This window comes from Cornus florida, unplaced genomic scaffold (genome assembly GCF_030987335.1).
Source record: "Cornus florida cultivar Cherokee Brave unplaced genomic scaffold, ASM3098733v1 CherokeeBrave_3.0.0_Hap2_Chr01, whole genome shotgun sequence".
Lineage (NCBI taxonomy): Eukaryota > Viridiplantae > Streptophyta > Magnoliopsida > Cornales > Cornaceae > Cornus > Cornus florida.
This window is the reverse complement of record NW_026775571.1, coordinates 86,204,642-86,223,595: the sequence shown is the minus strand read 5'-3', so window position 1 is coordinate 86,223,595 and position 18,954 is coordinate 86,204,642. Positions and strand designations below refer to the sequence as shown.

General features: G+C 34.7%; 1 protein-coding gene across 2 annotated transcripts; it reads right to left on the bottom strand.

Annotated features, from left to right (window-relative positions):
* Positions 1-4,803: 4,803 nt before the first annotated feature.
* Positions 4,804-11,283, bottom strand: LOC132304467 (uncharacterized). 2 transcript variants are annotated; one of them, XM_059802152.1, is made up of 4 exons: positions 11,071-11,283; positions 10,363-10,638; positions 5,485-5,958; positions 4,804-5,351 (listed from the first exon to the last, which is right to left on the bottom strand). In XM_059802152.1, the coding sequence occupies exons 2-4, from the start codon at positions 10,543-10,545 to the stop codon at positions 5,199-5,201; spliced, it is 810 nt and encodes a 269-aa protein (XP_059658135.1). In that variant the 5' UTR covers positions 10,546-10,638; positions 11,071-11,283; the 3' UTR covers positions 4,804-5,198. The 2 variants fall into 2 exon arrangements, with proteins under 2 accessions (XP_059658135.1, XP_059658144.1); XM_059802161.1 differs by lacking the exon at positions 10,363-10,638 and having other exon boundaries at positions 4,968-5,351; positions 11,071-11,278.
* Between the last annotated feature and the right edge of the window lie 7,671 nt (positions 11,284-18,954).

The following is an 18,954-nucleotide window of genomic DNA, read 5'->3' as shown; positions in this document are numbered from 1 at the left end:
TATGAGGACTAGGGTTTTGTTTCTAACCCTAAACCAACGTAGAAGATGCATATATATAGACTTTTAAATCCTAAACCCTAATCTTTATACACCTCGGCCCATTGAACAATCTAGGTTTAAAACAGTGCTGGCTACATGAACTTACGTAAATTTATACGTACAAGAAATATAATAACAATGACTTAAATAAAGAAATAGAAAAAACAACCATTAACAACCAATTAATAATTAACAATTAATCAAATAATTAAAAACAAATAAATATTTAACAATTAACAAATAAGTTACAATTAAACAAAATACATGCAATTTAATCAACACAATAATAAAAACAATAACCAACACAATAATAAAACAATTAATCCAATAAAAAGACAATTAAATCAAAAATAAAATACCAAAAATATCCTTTTAAAATTAGGGATATTACAATGTATAACTTGTGTTCGTGTGTGTGATTTTTCTTTGTGATTGCTTGTGATTATTTCTCGAACAACGTTGTTATTTGCATTTCCGCCACAACAACTGGTATCAAAACCGGTTGATTATGCAGAGTAACTCTAACAAAATGTTCACGTGAGTGACACATTCTTTCATTGCTTAAATGACTATGGTCCTTTTCATTCTATGCTAAAATATTTAGTAATTATTTACTCATCTAGTTTGAATTTATTATATTTTGCTTTTTGTTTCATTTTTTATTTAATTATTTTTTGTAATAAAAAAATATCATTTATTATTTATATACATTTTTTAATAATTTTATATTACTTTTTTATTTCAATTAAACGGTGAGTTAGTAAATTTTAAACTAAATTGTTGTTATTTATAATTTAATTCCTAAACCTGCATAGTTTGATTTTTAGAAGTAATGTTTATTTATTTTATTTTTTCTCAAAAGTCATAACTATTCATGGGCGTGCATTTTTTATTTAAAGTGAAACTCTAATTCTATAATGTGCAAGTAAGTGAATTATATATGTAAATTATACGTGACACTAATTTTGTAAATGTTCGATTATTTCTTATGTTAGTGAGGATCGAGTAACAAAATATGACAAATTGAAAAGAAGAAATTGTGCTCATAGTGTAACATTGCACCACATTCAATGGTCATGCTTGTTTCCGTGCTCTATCTATTTTACTCCATCTCTCTTTGAAAATAAATTGTCCTACTCTCTTCCACTTTCTTCATAACACTACAATAATCTCTCATTATTACCGTCATTAGGTTAAATATTGAACACAATTTAAATATATTTATTACTGCAAAGAGAAGCATGGATGGTTATAATGTTTGATTTATATTTTTTTCATTAAATATGCTGCACGAAGCATCTAAAGCACAATCATTTCTCATCACGTGCATCGCACGTTCAATTTTCTAGTATGTCCCTGTATGTGTGTGTTTATATATATATATATATATATATATATATTTGTTGATAAATAAATTAAATAATTGATATACATATCGCCTAAAAAAAACTGCCCAGAGCCCATAACGTGTGGATATTTAGAATTATAAAGGTCCAAAATCCAAATTGCCTACTATTTTTAGCAATATTAAAATAGTAATATTTTTTTTTTGTATATTTTTTTTTTAGAAATAATTATTTTTTATATATTTTTAAAAACTTTCAGTGTTCAGCATTGCCTACTATTTTTAGCAATATTCAAATTGCATAATCAAACGTGCTTAATTGAATAAACACTTAATCAATTCAGAGATAAGGTGCTTTTTGATAAAACTTAAAATTATAGATTGAAATTTTTAAGAGCTGAATTTTAAGTAGTTTTTGAGTGGCAATAAAAAAATAAATATTTTAAAAGTCTTTTTGAATTTTCAACGTTAAGGGCCCGTTTGACATGTGTTATGATATTATTTTTCTAATATTGATATTTAAATTTGGGCCCATATTATGTTTGAGACGGTTGATATTGGTTTGAAATAAGTCATAACATATCAAATTTTTTTTGCTAAAATCCATATCACTAAATTGGTGATATTGTATGTTTTGATATTGTTGCTGATGAACTAAAGCGATTCTTCGAATTTCTCAAAACAAAATTTTGTTACCAAATATGGTTCTGAATTCTACCCAAAACACTTCTACAACAAAACGGTTCTTTTGATATTGACCAAAAAAAAACATAACGTCTAAAATACATCGCATGCCAAACGGGCCCTAAGTATTCAGTAACAAGTGATATTCACGTCACTTAAAATTTTATCCCATTTTAACTTATTAGTGCTTACACTTTTTAGTTATATCCAATCTGTGTTATCAAAGGCGATTAATGGAATAAATGCTAAATCTGTTCAGAATTAAGGTACTGAATTTACTTTTAAAACAACACCTTAGTAACCGTCCAATTTATATATATATATATATATATATATATATATATATATATATATATAATGTAGTAATTAGAAATTAAAGATGAATTCTATGTCAACTCCTTTGTCTATTCTCCATTAGACAATGCTAGCGTTGAATCATAAATACAACTATCATACATCACATGATACCCTAACCATATTAAAAAGACCAGTGATACTCACACCCGAACACTTAGTCTGACGCTGAATTTTAAATGTGACTATTATTAGGTGCAATGAGCTTAAGGGCAGACTTTGGTAACCAAATTGCTTGGTTAGTCTTTGTTCTCATGTTTCCTCGAGAAAGAGAAAACTAATACAGTTGGAGTCCTCGAGAAAGAGATAACTAGTACAGTTGGAGTCTGCAAAGTTACCGAGGCTGAACTCTAACGTGAGACGCTTTGTAAGCATGGTGGCCTGATGGAGCCCCTCGATAATTTTGGAAATACTACGAGCACGTCTCAAAAACATAATTTTTTCATACGGTCAAAAGTCAAGCATACAATTATACTTTTTCATATGGGAAAGAAAAACATAATTATATTAACATGTAGAGGAATATCAACTTTACACCAGAACCAGTCTTCAAATGTTTCTGTTGCAGCAGATGTAAAGCAAGAGACACAAACTAAATTCGATCCGGGGACTTGGCCGGTGGACGGATAACAAAGGCAAAACTCCCATTCTTCCGTGATACGTTTGGAAAATAGTGAATTATTTAACCGAATAATTTTTAATTGACTATTTATACTAAAATACAACTAAGTGAAGGATTCAACTTTCTTGTTTGTTATATAATTGACCAATTAAAAGAATAAGTTTAACAATTCTCTGCAACACAAGATTAAAAATAAAATTAAAAAAAAATGAAAAGAAGGGAAAGGACCAGAACATCACGTTGGCGGGAGACTATATCATCACACAAAAGAAAAAAATGTCAAGAATGTTTTATGACTTCGTTTTGTGGATGATGAGATATCTAATGGCAGTGATTAAAAAATATCCCCTTCTTTAATTTAGAATTGTACCACTTCTAGAATTGAAAAGCTCCAAGCATTTTTAAATGTGTTGGGAGTTGAATGATTTAGAATTTAATAGAATTTAAACAGAATGTATTAAATATAAATTAAACAAAGATGTAAAGAACGAAATGAGAATAAGTTGATAAACAATTCAAAGCCAACAGGAAAAAATAATAATAATAATTTGAAATAACCATTTTTCATATTTAGGATCAATTATATAAAATGATGGGAGGTAGATGATAATTAACCAGTATGATTGGAACTTGTAACATGTTATAGATATGGATAACGAAGAGTTTAGGAATTGTTTACACCTAGTAGGAATCGATAATGAGACTTGATACTTTACGAGGTGGTACTGGGACCATTATAAAAAATATATAAAAATAGATATTTTATATAAAAGTTGTTAGACAATTTTTTTTTTTTTTTTAATCATTGGTAAGAAATACACACACAACTCTATAACCCTTTGGAGATTCTAACTTGTACCATCCACTTTGAAAAATAGAAAAAATACCATTATGTCACAAGGTCCTTAATAAATATATATATATATATATATATATATATATATATATATATATATATATTGAGATAAATGATAAGAGATTAAGAGTAAATAGAAGATATACTATTAATAATTAACATGATAACGAGAAACTTAGAATGGTCATCTCAAGAATGATGCACTTCACTAAAATTGAATAAAACATACACAAAACTAATATGATTGGCCTAAGACCAATGGTCCTCGACTATGTAATAATTTCTCGTTTGTAGGAATACAAAACTATCCAAACAAATTTGTTCCGAAATGGTATCCGCTAAAAGGTTGCAGCACCAATGCCAATCAAAACATGCCGAACTAGAGAGGCCAACAAGTTCATATATACAGGAATCTCAGCAGATCTTGCAAACAGAAGAACTCGCAAACAAAAAGCTATCAGCCATACGTTGGAATATTTTGGCTCAGTTGGTTTCTAGTTAACCAAAGACGATAACTTAAATGACACTTTCTCATCCGCAGAGGGAAAGGTCTGAGAGTTTAAGTTTTCTTAGGGGCAAATTAAGTCTCAAAATTTCTGGCCGAAAACAATGTTCTAACTAAACACAAAAGTATGTTTTGATTAGAGAATAAGATAAGTAAATATATTCTCGAACAGCAGTATCTCCTCTATCTCTCAAAATTTATATTCAAAAATTGAAGGTTCAAGACCCCATAGAACAATGAATGTAACAAAATGGATGTGGGATGTTAGTTAAAACGAAAAAAGTTCTCAAAACTTTCCAATAAAGATGCTTTTTTGCACCTACAACTACAAAAAGAGAGAGATTTGCTTCAAGCAAAGCCAAGATATAAAAAGCTCTCAGCGCGCATTCTTGTGACAATTAATAAAGGAAAAATATATATATTAAAACCATAATCTTATACCTTGCTTTGAGCATTTCAGATGCAGCTAGAATTAGGGCATAGAGATCCTGCAAAAAGCACTTCAAAATGAAATTATCCACATTTCATCACAATGTTGATGCTTTGTAGAAGTCGAGTCATGTTTCTTCCAGAGTTCAAAAAAGATAATCTTCATCTTTAAGCGGTGTATTTTGTTCAATCCAACTTCCTGAGATACATACTTATTACGCACAGCCCACTTTATCTAATAGCATGCAAAGATCAAAAGAAAAGTAGCCTTTAGTTAAAGCGCAGAGTCCCCCCATCATGACGAATCTTGGTTTCATATAAATTTTGCAGCATCTACCTATACAAAGAGAAAACAGAGGACCCATCAAGCATCTGAAATGTTGATGTCATAACGCCGCGCCAACCGGTTGGCCGTACCATCAACTAGGACATTGTCAATCAGATCAAACTTCTTATAATTTGCTTTAAGGGTCTCTCCCTGCTGTTTTGCCAGCTTCTCTTCCTCTGCTAGTTGTTGCTACAAAGGAGAAAGAGAAGTACAGCATTACATGACAACCTCCCATAAAATAAAAAAGGAATAAGAAAATACTTGAGGAATCGGAGCTAAAAATGAAATGCAATAGAGATATTCAAGGAACACCAGAGTTAACCTTGAGCAGAAATGAAGCTTCAGCAGCATGTTTTCTAGTCATATACTTCAGTTTCTTTGCCACCTCAAAGTCAGGGTCCTTCGGGTCCAACCAACGGCAATGTATGTTTCTACCACGCTTTTTTGGGCGATCCTCAAACATCTGCACTTCAGCAGCACGTGCCCTCACAGGCCTTGGCATCCCAGACATCATGAATGGGAAATTGGCCATCTCCAATATAATTTCTCTGGCCTGCTTCGCATTTTCCATCTCTACCAGAGCACAACGCGGTATGTTCTGTGCTTCCATGTAGTTTGGAATGAACTGAACATTTGTGACATTTCCAAACTGATTAAGTGCAGTTTTAAGAACAGCTTCAGTGACTTGAAATGAGAGGTTGTCGATATAAACAGTCCGCTTCAGCTTCACTTCAAACGCAGCATAATCTTTTTCGGCTGAAGATTCCATAATAGAATTGATAAATTCAAACTTTCCCTGTACAACAAAAGGGAACAGAATTTTTCAGAATAACTATCTTCACGAGTCAATCAAAATTTCCAATCTATATGATCATTATGCATATGTACAAAGATGCTCTCCAATTAATGACATGCTGTTATAGATGACCAACATTCGGATAACAAACCATCAACCTTACTTCTAGAAAATTCATTTAATTTCATTTCTGACAATAAAATGAGATAATTAATTCAACAGATAAGAACAGGTCATCATAGAGCATTCTTTTATTCCCAATATAGTTATTGGATGCCTCCTTTTTCCTCTGTTGGTTCATTACTTACCATAAACAACAAAAAGTTGGACCAGACACGGAATATCAGCCTTTTTGCACAACAGCAATTGAACCCTAAAGATGACTCTGATCTGATGTCTTTTAAAGCTCGGATCATCTCATATATTTGGTAGTAATCTAAAAGCATTTCTTTTCTCTTTTCTTTTTCCCCCCACCTCTAAAAAAGTACTGACCTAACAGATGTTTCCAAGACATGTCACCACAACTTCAACTACGCTTGGTAATAATGACATTTTAAATTTGCTGGAGCAAATTATAACTGATTTAACCTGTTGGTGTTATATTATAATCGTGCTAATAAGTTATGCTGTCCCTTCCCCAATCATTTTCACATATTATGTTGGGTCGAACTATTTCCGCAGAACTTTTTTCTGCATCCACCCTCCTCCGCTCACTCTGTATATGTCAGCCAAATGAGTCAGATGCATTTCGTTATTTACCAAAAAGAATAGGAAAACAAAGAAAAGAGTAATGCATATTGTCTGAGAATAATAGATCAATTAGTGCTAGCCAGTATTGGTTCGTTTACATGGGGTGCTGGGAAGGGTTGACTTGAGACATACTTAACCTCTGGGACTGACATGTACAAAGTGACCGTTTCCAGACTCCAAATGCATTCTCACGATTAGCTTGAGTTTTTACCAAAGCACCAAAAATTAAACCCATTAATAGACTCGTAAACACCACATAAATCACAATATGGAATCCATATATGTGCATTCAATAAATGCCCAAATCTTTTTCTTTTTCTTTTTTTCCTAGTTGGTACTCACACACACGTCTCTTCTAAGACTTGAACCCCTGACCTCCCTTTGGGAGGTAAGAGGCTGATACCGCTAGGCGACTGGCCCATTGGTTGAATGCCCAAATCTGGTAGGCCGCAAAGCAAACCAAACAAAAATAATTAGTCAGATGATACATGGTCAAGAACATAGTGAATACAGATGTAGACATAAAGCTTCAATTCAAGAACATAACTCTGACTCATCAATTCCGTTAAATTTTGATATATTCTGGTAAGAAAAAAAAAATGTAGGAAAATGGCATAGATTTCGTTTGGCTTCAAATGGTGGCATGTTCCAGCAAAGTGTCAACTGTTTTCTCTGATACCATTACTCCAACCAAAAAGCCACCAATTCGTCTGGTATAAACTATAAAGAAAAGCAACATAAATCTTCAAATCATTTTGCAAATTTAAAAAATTTTAAGAATCATTTGTGTGTTTGTGATAAATATATTACCAATCAAGCATGGATCTCATAACTCTGATCTAACTTGACAGTCCGCCACTCATCAATACAAGGATAATACACTCATACCTATTGACCAACAAACCCACACTTCTCATTACTGAAAGATATTTGGAAAGCCTTCCAAACAAGAACTACTGTTCAGCTGGGCTAGATCATCATTGTGGGGTTATATCGATCTAAAGGGAACTTATTTCCTAAGTAATTATGAGGAACAAATAATATTCAGTATAATGGCTGAGAGTACGTTGGTCCACAAATAGACTACAGTATTGCACTGGGCAAACTATTTTATAAAACCAATATAAGTACAAACTGGAATTAGCAGATGTAAGTACCTCTTCTAGCAATTTACCTAATGTAGACTCTCGGCATGAAGTAAGAAAACCTTTGCATAAATCACAGAGGATATTGCATATTCATTTCATTGGAATCTAATACTCCAAAAACATGGTATGCTCAAAATTATAAGTCAGCAAAACTATCCACATGGTACCAAAAATTATACTTCCAATTTGTGTTGCTTGCGCATAGCCATTTATTCCATAGTGTGAATAAGATGACCACAAGTTCCATCGCCCCATAATATCTCATATATTATTTTGTGAAGCTTGACGATGTTCTTCTCACACATTATTGACACTGAAATACCAAAATTCTGCACCCATACGTTAAGTCCTTTTACATACTTTTAACAAACTCAAAAATACTTCCAAATAGTTATCCTCCTCTAAAGGATATCGCACTGTACCACTCTGCGTCACACTCGTATGCAATGTTTAACTCACTCCTTTGTCGGATAAAAAGCCTTTGCTTCCTTGACCTTCCACTCTATAATGCAATATACATCCTGCTTTGTTTTTGTTATTTACTTAAGGGACATTGACAAGGCTGCTAAATGTAGTCTTACATGGGACTTCTTGTTATCCAAAGATAGATTATGGGTGGCTTGGTTTAAAGAAAACTATTTGAGACATTCTTCCTTTTGGAATGTAATTCCTAAAGAGTCATCTTCATCAATTTGGAAAAGCATTGTGGCTGTTAGAGACATTATTAAAGAAAATTTTAGATATAGAATTGGTAATGGACAGCAGATTCAAGTGTTTTTGGATCCATGGTGTGAAGGAAAATGTTTAAGTGACCTGTTTAACCGTAGGTTGCTGAGCAGAAACAAACAGAGTTTATTAAGTGAATTTATTGTTGATGGCCAATGGAACGAAGAACTGTTGCTTAATACTTCACAAGAATTGAGACATGTTTTTTACAACCACAGGATCTTTGGGGGAGCTGATCAAATAAAATGGAAGTCCAATTTTTGCTTCAAAGCAGCTTGGGAGGTGTATAGAAGTCCAAGACAGAATGTTTGCCAGTATGGTTTATGCTGGAGTGGGGGGCGTCCAAGATGGTCTACACACTCAGTTTTGGTCTTGCAGGAGGGTATACTGACTCATAATTTTCTGCAAAATAAAGGTTTCTCTATTGTATCAAGATGCTATTTGTGTCTTAAGAGCGTGGAAACTCTGGATCATTTATTTTGCAGCTGTTGATTTACTTGGAAGGTTTGGAATGGTATCCCTGCTATAGTTGGATGGAATTTACAAAGGGTCCTGGATATGCAGAACTTGGCAATTGGTAATGGTGTTCAATCAAAGATTTACAGGAAAGAGTAACAAAATGGCTAGAATTTTGTTTACTGCGGTGTTATACTTTATTTGGAGAGAAAGAAATGAGAGAATGCATAATGATTTATGTAGAGATGCAATGGAATTAGCTAAGTGCATTATTTGGAAGGTTCTTGATGTCATGGTGGTAGGCCTTCGGGATATCTTGTAACCATTTTTTCTTAGCATTGTTTTCTATTCTGCCCTTTCCTTTTTAGGGTAGTTTCTGTTTTGTAAAGTGAGGGTATGCCTTCACTATATTTCCATGTACATTATTGTCTATAATTTATAAAAAAAAAATCCTTCATTCAGGAAAATATATATATATATATATATATATATATATTTACTTGATAAATGCCATAATTACAAGAGATATAGTTCTTAAGACTATAGTACTCTAAAACTGTTGTGTGTACATGTGTGTGTGTGTATATACATATACACTTGCAAAATATATATATATATATATATATATATATATATATAGGCACTTGTTAGTTCTAATTAATTTTGTTACGACGCTAATTATTTTAGAATTCTTTAAAATAATTCTTTCATTGATGAAAATCTAAACTATCTCTCTTTATAAATCTATAAAACAAAATGTATAGATTTCACGGATTGCATTCCTTTAAAAATAAAAATATATAATACACCTTTTTGTATTTTAAATTATTAATAATATTATGTATCCAACACAGAATCGGAGCCTTAGTGTTACTTCCTCACCTTGCAAAGTAAAAGGTCGAAATTTCAAGTCCACATAGAAACAAAGTGGGCGTGTGAGTTTCAAATAGTAAAAAATAATAATATTATGCATCTCCTAACATGAAAAATATTATGATTACACGATTTGGAGTCATTTCCACTCTAGCCAGACTTAGGGTGAAAATAATTGACACGGCATGCAACACAAAACAAGTTAGATTCCGGTTTGTATTTGGGTTAATTTTTTTTTGAACCGTAATTGTGTCAGCCTTCAAGTCTTCAACCCGGTTTAACCTGTTTAGCTACACGTATTGGGTCAACACGAATACAACTTTAACTCATTTACTAAACCATTTAAACATGTTTAAAATGTAACATGTCAAGAATATTTGAACAGATGTGTCAATTTGCAGAAACAGAAAACCCTTCTTAAACATATCTTTTAATCATTCACACTACTTACTATGAGTCTCACGCAACCTGAGAAGCACACGCACAGACACGGACATGGGTACAACTCGTCACTTTTTTCCTTGTTCAAAAGCTGTGACCCGAGATTTCTAGCAAATGCAATTTCACCCTCTAGTATGATCCCTTGAAAGTAAACTGATGATAACTGCATTTGAATTGTACATTTCCACCCCATCTTCCAACTTTTTAAATTACTTCCAAAGAAGGGTGTTGTCAATTGTCATCAGGTTCAACCCCACTGCTAGAACCTTCCACATTTCTCATTTTCCTAATCACAAACAAATAAATCTAAATACTAAATACCAATAAATAAAAAAACACATTCAACAAAAGATAGTTCAGGCAAAAAGAAAACAAATAGCAGATAGACTAATTCATTTCAAGTGTCCAACAGCAAACACAGAGCCTCTAACAATCGTATCAGACTATTTCAACAATCAGATGCTATGACAATCAACATTGAAAAATTTCCAATCCATTGGTACGTTTTCACTTATACTTGATCCAACAATAATGAAATGAGAAAAAGAAGGGATGAGTGATCTACATGACATGAGATTGATGTCCTCAACTACTATTTGAAATAATTTCACAACACATGCATTAAGGTTGAAAATAATGAATTTGCTACACTGTAATACGGAAGAGAGGATTGAAAACTTGAAGGAGAAGAGGGAAGAAGTGAGAGGAGAGAACGAACCTGAAGGAGCCGCCGGTATGGAGCAAACCGCAGAAGTAGACTTCGAAACCAATGCGCCCCAAAAAACCTGTGGGTGATGGACAATTTGTGAGGCCAGTGAATCAAGAGAGACTTTTATGAATTGGCTTAGATGGATTGATCATAATAAGAGACGTTTTTCGAACCGCCTTTTCCCCAAATAATAAACCCTAAAATCATGATCCATGTAAAATATTTCCAAGTCACATTTTATGTGATTATCAGTAAAGGGCAAATTGGGGAAAACGCTTATAACATCTACATTTTGGGCAAATTAAGACCCCTGTTGTTCACGTTGTGAGTGTATAATTCGGTTGAAAAAAATGAATATAGAGGCCTTGAGGTCGAAAGACTTATCATTATAGAGAGAGAGAGAAATTATAGGTCTTCCGATCTCAATTGCCCACTCCTCCTTCGAATATAACGTGGTTAAGAATTTGTCAAAGAGAAAGAGATGCTTTATGGATATTTTTTTAAGTGTTCCAACGTGATCCAATCACGTTGTATTAGGAGGAAGAATCGGCAATTGAGATCGAAAGACTTATCATTTCTCATATATATATATATATATACTGAATCGATACGAAAAAACTACAATAATTAAAAAAGACTTTAGTCCTGCATGTTCCAAGTTCATAAACCTCCATTGTTTTCGGCAACGAACTCCAGGAGACATAACAACATGCTTCTGTGATACCCCTCAGATCCGAGACACGGGTTGCTCAGGCCCAGGCTCAAACCTGAGAGATATCAAATAATTAATATTTTAAAACGAACACGGAATACAAAGTGAATTTAAGAAATAATATAATGAGCTGAAAGAAACTAAAATATAAAATCCTTTAATATTAAATATACTTAAATCCCAATAATCCAAAACAACCTCTATAAGTTAAACAACTCGGGAATCCATCTTTAGTGGATCCCTAAAAAACTCCCAAACTGAATGAAAGTAAAACTAAAGATAAAATCCAAATCCAATATCTGGAAAGAAGTCCTACATCGTCGGTAAAATGAAAGATCGTCTCTGCTCAACACGAACAAGCTTAAGCATGGAACTAACGTACACCTGAAAAATAGGAGTGGGTCAGGCCCACGAATAAATTCTATCCTACTACAATCCAAGCAGAGACTCGATACGCATATACACTCTAACCAACTCAACAATAACTATATAATCCGTGTCTATATATATATATATATATATATATATATATATATATATATATCCACACTATGGACTCTCACTGGACTATAATACGGGTCTCAACTTAAGTAGAAGGTAACATGCAAAACGCACCCGAATAGGCAAGACTACCTAAGCCTAACAGGGTACACCTCAACCAGCATAGCCAGTTATGCGTCCTATTGCATATACGCTCCCTAACCGTTGACTGTGAGACTCAAGCTCAAGTCACGATACCATAATAATATATTTAAAATCCGTTCACACTCATCCATAAGAAATCCAGTAAGTCGTTTAGCTTATTCAATCGCACAGATTTAAGTCGTTCACCTTATTCAACCGCACAGAGTTATACATAAGGAGGATTCTATTTTTATAATCCATTCCCTTAATCCAAAGTAGGTAGGATTTAGCAATTTAAGCTAATCCAAACCTAGTATGTCACCATCCCATACCGGTACATATAATCCAATCCCTCCAACAGTTGATACAATACATAATCAATGCACATAGCAACTGAACCATAATAAGCATAAATAGAAATATAGACTAACATGCTTATTCCAGTAACTGATAGATCAAAATAATAAGACATATCAATTAATTCTATGATGAACATAAATTAAATAGATAAGCATCATGTTCATCCCATATCTCCGTTACAAATTAACTTATTTTGAGCATGCAGATAATTTATTCTTCTCGTCCATAAAACCATGACAAGTCTAATAAAACTATATTAATTATCATGCTTGTCCACTATTAATAATATCATATTAATAAAATTTCCACTCACAGAGAATAAATAAATTAAGGTTCAGTAATTTAGAATTCCTCTACACTGAATTCAAATACTTTCCGTCGAGACTTACCAGTATTCAAGCTATAAACTCCTACTAGTTTATTAAGCATTAATCCACTCTCTCAAGTGTTAACTAGACTTAGAACATCTCAAAACACCCAAGGATAGCTTCCTACAGAATCTGAATATCCCAAAATCCGAGTTCCGTAGCCCAAACTATCGCCAAAAAAACCAAAACTGGAAAAACCTTGAAAAACCATCAAGAAGCCGGCTCCAAACATGATGGAGCCGGCTCCAACCTATTTGGAGCAGCCTCTAAATCCTTTTAGAGCCGGCTCCATGATTCCATGGGACCGCCTCTTCCCCCTCTCCTCCTCTCTGCTTGTTTTCGTCCCCTGTGTTTATTCCGGCGACGTCCAGTTTGTCTGTCCTCCTAACCTAAGGTTCAAAAAGGTCTAAACTAAACTCTAAGGTGTTCTAAAGACCATTAACCTCTTTGTCTAGTGACCAACAATAATTTAAACCCGAATTATACATTAGGGATTCAACACAGACAATTTACAGTTTGTAAACGCTTATTGTTTAAACAATTCAAACACTGTAATCCAGATTACTTCTAGTGGTCTCCAATAGGTTCCAGACTAATTTAAACTCTTAAAACACCAATTGACATGAATTTAAAACAGAAGTTATACAAAGAAGAAATTTAAACCAACAATACACATCTTGCAACCACGTCCAGTTTAAAAATTCAGACATGCATACCAGTTGAATTTTAAACTTTATATGATCCTAGAATTGTATTAGAGATGCAAAGAACATGAGTCTAAGGAATAGAGATAGGATTAGAACTTGCCTTTGAGACTTTTGTTCAAAATCTCTACGTCGTTTTCTAAGGTTCCGGCGATTCCGACTACAAAATTCCTCCTCTGTTCTCTCTCTGCCTCCACAGACATGAATAGGTTTTATTTTCTTTTTATTTTAAACCCTCAATAGACGTATCCTATATATTTATAGAGTTATACCAAACCCTAAATTAATTCAAGCCCCAAATTGAATCCTACTCGGCCCATAAAAACTTAATTAAAACCTACGTCGGCTACAACTGTGATTTCTTAAAGAACCCTAATCTAAATCATTAAATGAAAACAAATAAATAAATTAAAACAGTGATATAAAGAAATAAAAATTATGTCATATAAACAACTTACCAATTTAAAATTAAGTCGAATAACTCAACTAATTCACATAAGTCAAATAATTCAAATAATTCAAGTAATTCAAATAATTCAAATAAACAATTAAATAATTAAAAATTCAATTAAAACAATAAATTAAATACCAGGACTATCCTTTTGAAATTAGGGGTATTACACTTCTCCGGTGAACAAACTAAGAAAACCTTGTTATTTCAGCACGCTCCAATCCGGCGAGCCCAAGTTCGATGACCTGGTGCATTGCTATGAGAGGATCATCGACCTTGGGTCCCGATGTGAAGGAGTTAGGTCATTGTTAGCAACCCAACATAGTTGGAGAGGGGATGGTGATTAGGTTGTCGTCTATGGTGCTCACTAGGTTGCGCTCCCGCGACTTGGTTCATCGACATAAGAAGGGCAGCGACCTTTTGAGGAACAAGTGGCCAGGACACTACTTATATGCAGTGACTAGGCCGCTGTAAAGTCCGGCGACCTAGCTGGAATGAGAGGAAGCCAATATTGACTTGGTATGGTCGCTGCAAGTAGTAGTGATGGCAAGTTGGTCTGGTCAATGTCGGTGACGACTAGCTTCTTCCTCACATTTAATTAGTTTTTACTTATTTTGCATTCAATTATAGAGGGACACTTTCGTCTTTTCAGTAGTCAAACCCTTGTTTGCTCCAAAATTGAATGCTATAGATTTTTTTAAAACGTTATGCACTTTATATGTTATAGGTTTTAAAACCCCTTATACACTTTATATATAAAATAAAATAAAATGTTATATATATAAAATAAAATGTTATAGATTTTTTAAAACCCATAATACACTTTATATATGATAGGGAAAATATTTCCATTGGATAAGACTGAAAATATTTCATTATCAAGGATAATGAAATATGATGTGGTTCAATAGGGTAATGATAACCATGGCATAATTTGAGGAAGTCAGAGGAGTAAATCATATCCCCGACAAATCTGGCAACAAACGGATCTCCTCTTATCTCGCACAAGTGGATGATAAGGGAGACCTCAACCATCGACATCGGCAGAACCAATATGATTCCAATCGACAGCCATAAATAGGGCCCCAAGCCATTAAAGAAGGTACGTGAAAAAACCCCTAAACATGATATACATAATTATTCTGTGATACGATTACAAGTACTAGTTTGATCGTCGGAGGGTCCTTGGCTGGCACCCCACCGGTGCTATTTAAGGTGACGTCCCTTTGTTTTGCAAGTAAATGCCGTCGTTCCGAGTCGCGAGGATTTTCGCATCAAAAGCTGACGCCGTCTGTGGGAACGATTAGTTCTCTAAAGAAATAATAATCCTGACGCGACTTGGCTCAGACGGTAAGACGAAAGTTTCCGATCATGGAAACCATCCCAAAGTCATCAGTTAACAACGGGTTTCCATGTTCTTATATAAGGACGGGACTCTACATCCTGACTACCCGTCCATTATACTGGGGGTAGAACGGTGGGTTGCGTGATGCCATCCAGTATACAATGACAAGAATCAAAATTTGACACGTCGACCCAGGCAGTCCAATGTGCTGTTCTCCATCTAGCGATGTTTGGTCCCCTCACTACTGAGGTTTGGTCGTCTAAGACCAGACTCTATCTCATATTGGGCAGCAGCCACTTACCAAGGCCTGATCGTTAAAGACTAAGGCCTGGTCCTCCTGCACCTACATAAATGGGTAAGTCTCCACCCATTAAGAAAATCACTACCAACAAGGGGGTCTCTACCTACTAGTAAAGCCTCTACTACTGAGGATGTCTCTAGCAACGAAGTCTCATTACTCCGTCCGGTCGTGCAATCAAGGTGGCCTTTTACACCCAAGAATGTATTGAGACCTTCAGATCCAAGGAGGTCCAATGTCCCTCAAGATTCCATGTCCAATGAGGTCTGTATTCCCAATGAGGTTCCTAAATTAAGGGCGATCATTGGACCCAACGAGGTACTGGCCACCAGACCGTCATTTGTCAGCCATTGGGTACCACGCCCATATCCACCAGGCATAAAACCAGTCGCTGGACACTAAGCCTCCATCTACCAGACGACAGTCGTCACCTCTCTTCCCTTGCAGGAATTGCTTATCGATTTTAGATTATGCAGAATTTTGGATTGATAATCTATTGCAGGTTAATTTTCAGTAATTATTTCTAACACAATCTAATGTTTTTAGACAACTGTAAATTGTTGCAGCACCAAGCACTCCGTCCGCTGTATAAACGTCTATAGAATGGGTCATCACCCAAGATCCCACCATCGGGGGCAGAATAGTGGATCACACGATATTAATCGTCGATTTACATATGATGACAAGGTTTAAAAGATTGACGTACCAACCTTGGTACATCGAGCTAGTCGGGTTTCTAGTCTCTCTCCTTTAGCGACCCCTCGGGGGCACTAGTCATCCAAGACCGGTGCCCGATCCTCCGAAACCATAACCTGGTAAGTCTCTACACACCGGGAAGGGTACAACCCTTGGTTATCATAAATCAAGGATTGGTTATCCGAAACCAAGGCCTAGTCAACCAAGATTAAGAATTGATTGCCCAAAGTCTACAAAGGCTCGGTTATCCAAGATCAGTGCCTGGTCACCCCAAGTCTGGTAATCAGAGACCAAGACCAAGACCAGGGCCTAACTGACAAAGGTATGGTCATCAGAGATCAGGACTTAACCTACAAAGGTCAGGTCAAAAAACGTTCCTCTTTCTCACGTGTTATACCTATGTGGTAATTAATCACTTACTAAAGGGACGAGTTGAGTGAAACTCATAAAACTTAATTCCCTTACTAAAGGGACGAGCTGAATGAAGCTCGTAAAACATAATTCCCTTACTAAAGGGACGAGTTGAGTGAAGCTTGTAAAATTTATTTCCTTGCTAAAGGGACGGGATGACTGAATCCCGTAATCAATATCCCCGTATTATAAAGGATAGTAAATAAATGTCCTATATTAAAAGGACTCGGGCTGAATGAATCCCGTAATCAATATTCCCGTACTATAAGTGATAGTAAATAAATGCTATGTACTAAAAGGATCCGGGCTGAATGAATCCCGTAATCAATATTCCCGTACTATAAGGGATAGTAAATAAATATTATGTACTAAAGGAACGATTACCTAAGGGAAGATTACCCACGGTAACATTACCCAAGGGTAGAGTACCCAAGGATACCAAAAATACCCAAGGGTACCCAAAATAGTACCTAGGGGCAGAGTACCCAAGGGTACCAAAAATAGTACCCAGGGGCAGAGTACCCAAGGGTACTAAAAATAGTATCCAACCCAGGGGCAGAGTACCCAAGGGTACCAAAAATAGTACTCAAGGGAAGGTTACCCAAGGGTACCAAAAATAATATCCAAGGGAAGAGTATTCAAGGGTACCAAAAATAATATCCAAGGGAAGAGTATTCAAGGGTACTAAAAATAGTACCTAAGGGAAGGTTACCCAAGGGTACCAAAAATAATATCCAAGGGAAGAGTATTCAAGGGTACTAAAAATAGTACCCAAGGGAAGATTACCCAATGGGAGAGTAGCCAAGGGAACATTACCCGATGGCAAAGTACCCAAGGGAACATTACCCGATAGTAGAGTACCCAAGGGAAAAGTACCAAAGGGTGGAGGAAAAAAAAAAAAGAAAAAAAAAAGAGAGTTACTGTTCATGTGAACAGTACCTGCGGGTACTGTTCCTAGGGCAAGGGGAAAAAAAAAGTAGTTACTATTCATGTGAATACTACCCATGGGTACTGTTCCTTACCGGGGGCCAAAACAAAAAAAAAAAAAAATCACATTCCCAAAGCTAGACGAGGAAGCTTGGGAATGGAGGGCAACTGATAGGGAAAATATTTCCATTGGATAAGATTGATAATATTTCATTATCAAGGATAATGAAATATGACGTGGTTCAATAGGGTAAGGATAACCATGACATAATTTGAGGAAATCAAAGAAGTAAATCATATTCCTGACAAATCTGGCAACAAACATGTCTCCTCTTATCTCGCACAAGCGGATGATAAGGGAGACCTCAAACATTGACATCGGCGGAACCAATTTGAATCCAATCGACAGCCATAAATATGGCACCAAGCCATTAAAGAAGGTACGTGAAAAAACCCCTAAACATGATATACATAATTATTATGTGATACGATTACAAGTACTAGCTTGATCGTCGGAGGGTCCTTGGCTGGCACCCCACCGATGCCATTCGAGGTGATGTCCCTTTGTTTTGCGGGTAAACGCCGTTGTTCCGAGTCGCGAGGATTTTCGCATCAACAACATGCCTACTATAAGTTTAAGAGATGTGACACTACTATTATCAATCAAATAAATAAATAAAATACTTGTTGGATTATTCCTTTTGTTGTGTTCTTACCAAGTTTATCTATATCTATACTATTATTAAAAGTACAATAATTTTTTATAGTTTCTATCTATTTTAATTTTCCATCCTATAATTTTTATAACCAAAATTTCAAACTCTATTATAATAGGTAATTTTTTTAATATTACATTAAAGAGTTTGAGTTATTTCTTCTAAATAAATTACTCAAGCACGTTTTTGTTCCTTTAGTTTAATTAGAACACAAATCTATAATAATAGGCAAGCCTATTCTTCTTTATTTTTAGAATTCAATAAAATAAAAAATAAAACAC

What these genes read in the sequence shown, in the direction of transcription:
- LOC132304467 (XM_059802152.1), bottom strand. Translation starts at nt 10,545, where the DNA reads ATGGGGTGGAAATGTACAATTCAAATGCAGTTATCATCAGTTTACTTT. An exon ending in CAGGTTGCGTGAGACTCATA is followed by an intron (nt 5,959 to 10,362) that starts GTAAGTAGTGTG and finishes TTTGTTGTACAG; the next exon opens with GGAAAGTTTGAATTTATCAA. An exon ending in AAGCTTCATTTCTGCTCAAG is followed by an intron (nt 5,352 to 5,484) that starts GTTAACTCTGGT and finishes TCTCCTTTGTAG; the next exon opens with CAACAACTAGCAGAGGAAGA.